The sequence below is a fragment of the Bactrocera latifrons genome, unplaced genomic scaffold, assembly GCF_001853355.1.
Source record: "Bactrocera latifrons isolate USDA-ARS-PBARC rearing strain unplaced genomic scaffold, ASM185335v1 scaffold_411, whole genome shotgun sequence".
Lineage (NCBI taxonomy): Eukaryota > Metazoa > Arthropoda > Insecta > Diptera > Tephritidae > Bactrocera > Bactrocera latifrons.
This window is the reverse complement of record NW_017537059.1, coordinates 116,348-124,926: the sequence shown is the minus strand read 5'-3', so window position 1 is coordinate 124,926 and position 8,579 is coordinate 116,348. Positions and strand designations below refer to the sequence as shown.

General features: G+C 35.5%; 1 protein-coding gene across 2 annotated transcripts in view; it reads right to left on the bottom strand.

The window, feature by feature from the left end:
- Positions 1-7,298, bottom strand: part of LOC108972651 (paired box protein Pax-6) — a 76,427-nt gene extending 69,129 nt beyond the window's left edge. For both annotated transcript variants that reach the window (XM_018939334.1, XM_018939335.1), the window contains exon 1: positions 6,603-7,298. In XM_018939334.1, coding sequence (XP_018794879.1) covers positions 6,603-6,853 — 251 coding nt within the window. In that variant the 5' untranslated portion in view covers positions 6,854-7,298. The remainder of the gene's footprint in view (positions 1-6,602) is intronic.
- Between the last annotated feature and the right edge of the window lie 1,281 nt (positions 7,299-8,579).

Below are 8,579 nucleotides of genomic sequence, written 5' to 3'. Positions count from 1 at the left end.
TCGATCTTGAAAGATGAAATATCCCTGTCATATTTGAAATTAAATTTTCGGATGTCTGCATCTTCCGATTTTAGTTTAGACGAGATATAAATCTTTATGTCATCGACGGTGGTAAATATTGATTTTTTCCGCTGTATTACAATTAAATTTTTACAGTTACAGTGACTTACAGTTATTTGGAAGCGGATCTTGAGAAGGTTTTCGCTTACCATGCTCAGTAACAGCTTTCTCTGTATTCTGAGCAGACGAGACCTTCTCTCCTTGTGGACAAGGGAAGACAGATTGATGAGGTCAATATTGGGGGGAGGCATTCTTTGTAAGGAAGAAGCAGTGGTCTCTTCATCAGACGGACGTTTACGTTTATTGGAAGGTTTTGGATTCTCTTCCTGATCATTTAGGCATTTAAGTGAATGAAACAATCTTTCATAATGCCTAAATTTATTTGTAAGGGTTTCAAGCTCACGACCAATCTCCTTGAAATTATTGCGCGCCTGCTTAAAAACTTTAAATAAATCAATTTCAGTTGGTCTGCATTTAATGCAAGACCAGCGCAAGCTCTTACTGTCAAGAATAGAATACAAAATTCTTCCTGTCAGTCCAGCACATTTCAGATCGGCAAGCCCGTCACACAGCCAGCAAGAAACAAAGCGTTCCGACTCGAATTTAACAGAGCCATTCGGGAAATTACAAGTCATAATGATAATAAGCAGCAATAAGAAATTTAAATAAAAATATAAAAAATTAAGTAATAAAAGTAGAAAGAGAAATGACAAAAATATTTATAACAAAATAAATGCAATATAAGTTATCAAATGCAACAACCAAGGTAACGAGCAGTTTGAGATGCACTGGGATACCCGAAAAGTAAGAAACTCGCAAACAGCTGTGAACAAAGATGGAAAACGAATAAAAAAAAGGAATAAATTTAGAAAAGCAGTATAAGTTAACACCAACAATTGCACTATTTTGGAATATAGCAACAAAAAGAAATTGAAAGTGACTCGGCGGAATATATTAAAATTATCAACACACAATTTAAGTAAATTTCAAATGMTTTAATAGAAAAATATCACAGGGATACTTATCTGTACGGATCACTCAATTCAAAGATTTTCACAATAGTTTTAAAATATAAATTAAACAAATTAACAGGAGCTCGAAATTACACAGCTGAACACGAGAGATGCCAAGGCGTATCGAAAAAAAAAGTATCGCGAATTTTGAATTTTCGCGGGTTACGTATATTCGAATTTCGAATTTTTTGTGGCGTTATGTTGGTACTCATGTCTCTCACTTATGCCGACACGCTCGGCCATTTTGAATGTTTATTTAGTTGTTAAAAGCTGCTTTGCTTGCACGTGTTTTGGATCGTCTTCGATTTTTACCTATTCAAAAAAATGGATCAAAGAATCTGTACAAAAATTTGTGTGAAAAACGAAATTAAGTGCGCGGATGCATTCCGAATGTTGACTGTGGCATACGGAGAAGCTACCTAGGACTGAAGCAACGTTTATCGGTGGTACAAAATGATCTCAGAAGGCCGAGAAGATGTGACAAAAATTGTCTTTTGCACCACGATAACGCCCCTGCTCACACATCGTTGCTTGTGCGCGACTTTTTCGCCAAAAACAACACGCTAATGATGCCGCAGCTACCGTATTCCCCAGATCTGGCCCCCTGTGACTTTTTCTTGTTCCCTAAACTGAAGAGGCCCATGAAAGGACGACGTTACGCTTCTCTTGACGAAATAAAGACGGCATCGAAGCAGGAGATGAAGAAGATAAAAAAAATGATTTTTTGAAGTGCTTCGAAGATTGGAAAAACCGTTGGCACAAATGTATAATGTATCAAATGGGGATTACTTTGAAGGGGACAAACTAGATATTCATGAATAAATAAATAAGTTTTGAAAAAACACAAAATTCGCGATACTTTTTGAACACACCTCGTACATCAAATAGCCGCGTGAATCAAAGTGGTAACAAATACCCAAAACATAGCTCAGAAAGTATCCATAAAAAGAGCAAGCTTCGTCGGAGATAAATGAACAGCGAAAGTAAGGACACAAACTAAACAGTTTAAAAATTGTTTTTTTTTTTAAGATATCTGGCTAAACTTACAGCTGAAAAGTCCACTGATTATTCACTCTGGAAGCAACAAGAAATATGAATAAACAAATAAAACATGTCGCACCAATAAAACTAAACGAAGCTCCATGGGCCAAAACGAATGAACATAAAGCTGCCGTATTTGCAAATCATTTGAGAAACACATTTACGCCTAACGATGGATAAGAGATAAACTGTGAAAATAGTTGGTTGGATCCACACTTCAGCATTTCTCCTGTTACCAGTAAATAAATTAAAAATGTTGTCGGGAATACGCGACTCAAAAAAAGCACCTGAGTACGATTTAACAACTGGAGAAATATAATGAAATTTACCAAAAAATTATATAAAGAAAATTGCAAATATTATAAACGAGGTAAGCCGTGCATGCCTGTACAAGATGTTATACTATGTTCCCACCAAAAATTTTAAGCGATTAGATTATATTTAATCTCTGCACTAATCTAGTCGTTGGACAGATGATAAAACAGATGTTTTTGCCATTCAAGAATTCACATCGCTTCATGTTTATTAAAATAAAACATTGTCATAAATTATTTTGTTATAAAAGCCGTCTTCTTTTGAACATTTCCCCTGTAATGGAAGTAATGGGCGCATTTTTTTATTTGCGAAATTGATTTCTAGGTGAGTTCAGATTCATTGCGTTTGATTCATTTGTTTGTTTACATTTTTTCACTTTGTAGAGTCTAAATCAGCTTTGATAATGTAATAGATTTACAATGCTGACAAGTGGGTGGTGCTAAATCAGAGTCGTTTTCAGAGAGTTTTCGCTGGGATTAGATTCGAATAGCCTCAGCGAGGATATTAAGAACTTTAATTTTTGTATTTCGAAATATAGTTAAATTTATACGATTCGTAGTATAAACTACTCAACAGCCGAAATCGTTTGATTAAGCGTCGGTCTGAACTTGGTATTACATCATATGGGCAAATATCGCTGGTGCCAGCTTTATCTAAAATCTCATAAATAGGTTCAAACTAATAAACGATCGTAAACACTTCATACCAATACATCAATTTGGCTTTCGTCAGCACCAGCAGTCTTCTTAAACGTGTCTCAAAGTTTGACAAAGTTTGATATTCGGGTCTGCTATTCAAATTGAAATACATGTTACCCAAACAGTATTGCAAAATAATTGCTTCCTACTTAAACGATAGGTAGTTCTAGATTAAACAAGAGGATGCATACTCCAACTTGCTGACTCAAATTATATGAGAGCGACACAGCTTTGTTAGCAGCTGGAGTGTCAATTAAGTATCTGAAACAAAGCAAATACTAAGTGGTAATCTAAGTGGCGCATCAAATTAACCGACACCAAATGAATTTACTTCGACTTTACCTTGACAAAATCGACATATCATCCGATTTATATAAATAATACTCCTGTTAAGCTACGTTAGAAAGAGCATCCGATAAGAATAAGTGAGGTTGATATGAAACTTTACCACCTAGTTCGCAAGAAATCCACTCTATCAATCCCAAAGAAGCTGTTAATATACGGTCAAGTTCAAAAGCCAGTTTGTGCATGCGGAGCCCAACTATGGAGTTTCTCAAGTCAAAGCTGTATTGGCCAGCATTTAGAGCTTTCCAAATAAGGTATTAAGGACTTTAAGTAATGCTCTTTGGTACGTGAGGCCTGCTGACCTGCACTGTGATCTAGGCGTGAATTCAGTGATAAATGAAATCTACAAAATTCCAAAGTGTTACGAACTGAGGTCACGCAAAATTATTTGTTTAGCGACTTATCACATTCAATCGTCATAGCCGTTATAAAGAGTTTTATTCAGCCATTTTTACATTTCATAATAAAGTGCAAGAAGACTTTTCCTCAGCGTATTAGTTTAATATAGGTTTAATTGTTGCAGAGATATTAAAGAGAGTAAACGTTTATTCTTGAAGTAAAACACCTTTTATATATTTTAAACGGCGGCAGCAGTTAAGTTCCGAACAAAAGGAGTTTCCTCATCAAAACTAAAGTGAACACATTCGGATGTTATTTAATTATAGACGTCACCTCTGGAGTATTCTACATAAATTTTTGTGTTGATATTAACATCGTTACAACAACAAAAGTAAGAAAAAACCTTCACTTCGATTGTGCCGAAGGTACATATAGTAAAGGCACAAATAAAAACATTCTTTACAAGCACTTTATTCCAATAGTTCAGTTTATATGACAGCTATGCTATAGTGTCCCGATCTTTCTTCGAAAATTGCACTATTGCGTACTTACTCAATAATCCATGTTAAATTTCGTGAAAACAATTCGACAAATGAAAAAACTTTCCATATAAGCACTTATTTCTTTCCATGGCGGTTTGATCAGATGAGCAGTTTCTTAGGGAGAAAAGGAATATCAACGTTTCCTTCTGAGTGTGACAAACTATCTGTCCAAGGTAGAACAAGGGTAATAATGGGCAAGGCAAGACTTCCTACTGACTGAGCTACTCAGTTAATCTTTATATATTTTATAACTGAGTAATGTGCTATGGATGGTGAGTGGCAACTGAGTGTTGTGTATGGAGGGTGGAGTCGTGTGTAGAAGATCACGCAAGTGAGGAAAGTTCTGTGATTGTCATTCACTTTTGAGTGGCCAGAAACGATTATTTTACATATGGCTTAAGCAGGTCTTCACATCCGGTTTTAAGCCACTCTATCTTCTAGCAAAGGACATCGGTTAAAGGCGAGCTAAAGTGAGAAGGCGAAACAAACCCTTCCCAGGAGTTCGAATAGAAATTACAATAACAATAAAACGGTGGGGGCCGACGAATTGCCGGCCGAGCTATTCAAATACGGCGGCGAAGTACTGATAAGGAGCATGTATCTTCTCCTTCTTTGCAAAATATGGTCGGACGAAAGCATGCCCAATGAGTGGAATTTAAGTGCGCTATGCGCAATCCATAAAAAGGGAGACCCCACAATCTGCGCCAACTACCGTGGGATTAGTCTCCTCAACATCGCATATAAGGCTCTACCCGTATCGAGCGTATTGTGTGAAAGATTAAAGCTCACCGACAACAAACTGATTGGACCTTATCAGTGTGCCTTTAGACCTGGAAAATCAGCAATTGACCAGATATCCACCATGCGCCAAATCATGGAAAAGACCCGTGGAAAGAGAATCGACAAAAACCACCTCTTCGTCCTGCAAAACCCTGCATTTGATAGCACGAAAAGGAGCTGCCTTTATACCGAGATGTCTGAGTGGTATCCCGGTCAATCCCAAACGAGGTTTCCGATAAAGTGACTCCCTTTCGACTTCTTCATTCTACTCTTGGTGAACGGAGGTACCATCTTCTATAAGGGTGTCCAGTTGCTGGCGTACGCCGATGATATTGATGTCATTGGCTTCAACAATCGCGCCGTTAGATCTGCTTTCTCCAGAATGGATAAGGAAGCAAAGAAAATCGGTATAGTAGTGAACGAGGGCATGACGAAATATCTCCTGTCATCGAATAAACAGTCACCGCACTCGCGACTAGGCTCCCACGTCACTGTTTGTAGTGAAGTTCAAAAATCAATTGTTTTATTATGTTTATATATCACAAAATTACAAAAAAGGATTTTAATAGTTTTTCCTCATGTTAAAAAAATGCCGTAAAATTATTAATTTGACTGATCTGGCTATAATGAACGCTCTCACAATGGAATAAATAGCCCATCATTTTATCCCTGCTAAAAGCTTTGTTCACCATAATACTCTATTAAGATCACGATAATATACATATCTTACGTTATGTTGTTGTTGTTGTAACGGCAGAATTCTGCCGAGTTGACAGTCCTTGGCCGGATAAAAATCCGGATCCGTTCCGGTTTTCGTAGACCCGACTGTCGTGGGAACGGATGTCTTACGTTATCTGACAATGTGATTTTGATTTTTAGATTTCAGATGATCCAGCACCGAATTATATATGAAGGGGACTGTAATTGGACTCTTTCTCGAAACACTGCCGAGTATTTGCTGCCGGTGGTGTATTTTTAAATAGTTTTTTTGATAGTAATGATTCTTAAAGAAAGATGTGAACTGTTTCATTAAAAGAGTTATAAAAAAAAATCTTGCTTTACACGAATAAACCCTATTCCCTTAAAACACTATATATATTTGTATGTATGTGTGTCTGAATATGAGGTACATATGTACATATATGTCGACAACTATATATTAAACCTCATAATTGACTACATTATGCTACGAAAAAATTGAAGTTATGCATTAAATTAACCAATTCATTTCAATTATTCAAATCAATTTAATGGTAATTTATTTCTTAACTTATTAGATAATAACATATATTTTGTGAGTACTTCACATAAACAAAATGGATGACTAATCTTATTTATAAATTAATTAATGTTTTTTTGTTAATATACATATGTAGTATCTGTATCTGTGGGTTTTAACCTACATATTTTAGAAAAATATCGTTAATGTCATTGGTTGTCAATGGCAGTTTGTTAGTTCGCCCACTTACCTGCCTAGAATTTTGCTAACGCATCCGTTGGACACTTGCAGTATGCGCGATATATCACAGGGACGCGCACCTGAATGCGCTAACTCGACGATCTTCTGGCGTGTCGAATCCGGCAGTGGTCGCCCGTTGACATAGACACCACCAAGCTGATTGATGCCACTATGCCCTGCCGTCGAGCAGCCAAAAAGAGCACTCTGGCTGACCGAAGATGCATGGCCATGCATGAGGTGTTCTGTAGTTAGCATCATCATCGGAAGTTTTTATTTTTGTCTATATTTCGTGGAGTATGATTGTGAATAACAATGACAATGTCGTTAAGAACCATACAGTTGATATGAGTTTGCTTATTGTTGAAATTGTTAACACAGTTTTTGTAGTGAAGGAGGAATAAACGTACATATACGTAGCTTTAATTTTTGATGTTTTTACGTATTAATGATGTATATTATATTTTCCAACACGTTTTATTTTGATGTATTATTTCAGATATTAGTATAAAATATAATTTCAAAGAATTGTGTTCTACTTTTATTTTATTTGCTAAGTTTACACTCCGCAAATGCGAATGCATATAGCTTTTGCATATTCCCGTTACGAATTTTTTACACGTTAGGTATATTATAATTTTCTTAGCATTCATTGAATACGCAAATATTTAGAATCGAGTTCAATTGCTGTTATTGTAATCCCGCAATTTTAAAAAATAAGTCTACACATTTTATTATTTTGTATTTATTATTACAAATACACTTACTGTTTAATATTAATATATGGCAAATAATGGGAGCGCAACTAATTATTCTGTGAGAATTTCGATGAAAATATTTTATTTTGACGTTAATAAGTTATCATATATCATATATGCATATAATTTATATTACATAAATATATGTATGTATATCTAACGGTGGGACATTTTACACAAAAATTCGCTTGTAGATAAACTGATTGATTTTATTTCTCATTGTGTCCAGCAGAATTTTAAAAATTACACCTTTACTTTATTTTACACTTTAAATTTAACTACTTGTCACGTTTTTCTTCATTATGTTCTTTTTTCACTGGACATTTTCTTAATATTTGTATATACACATATATGTATGTATAGAATTCACTAATTTCCAAAGGTGATATTTTAGCGTTTTTAGCTAATCAGATACATTATTTCATTGGCCTATAGACAGTCAAACACCTGTACACGAACTATGATACGCGCGCATAGACACGGGTGAAGAAAAACTTTTGCAAAAAATATAATTTCGAGACTTTTTCACAGCTTAATGCATTTTAATTTTGGCTGTATGACTGGGTTTTGCTCAACTTCCCTTGACGATGTTCGGTTTGCTTGGGCTGACGCGTTGCTGTCTCCCAGGCGATACAGCGCACTTAGCGAAGCGAAACGTTAATGAGCTCTCAAGCGAAAAAATACACCAACAAACCAACGATCCGGAGAACCAACAAATCAACAAACACGAACGAGCATAAACGACAAGATGACGATGTCGATGGCGAAGTCGGAGCGCACGAACTATATAGTGTGGTTGCACTCTACAAAGCATGTACATAATTATATAAGTGCATAAGAACATGGGCATGCATACACTTTGTTTCATTACTATAAAAACATTATATTTCTGTGAAATACTGAAAAATATTATTTTAAAGCTCTATGGTAAATCTAGCAATTCCATTAAAAAAATAAATTTCTTAATAGATGCACTGAAAACGGTGTTTCATTGCTATAAAGACAGCTATTCCACAATGAAAAAAGTAAAGAAACAATTTTTTTTCTAATAATTTATTTGGTTTCAATTATAATTAATAAGTACGAACATTCCATTTGGCATTGAGTTGGTGGAATAAGAAAGCATTTCCGGGGTCAATTAAGCCCATTTTTCCAAATAGCCGTTTCAGCTTCGAAATCGTAATAAATTGACGGTAATCCTTTTAAATCTTTCTTGCCAACCATCTCCAGAT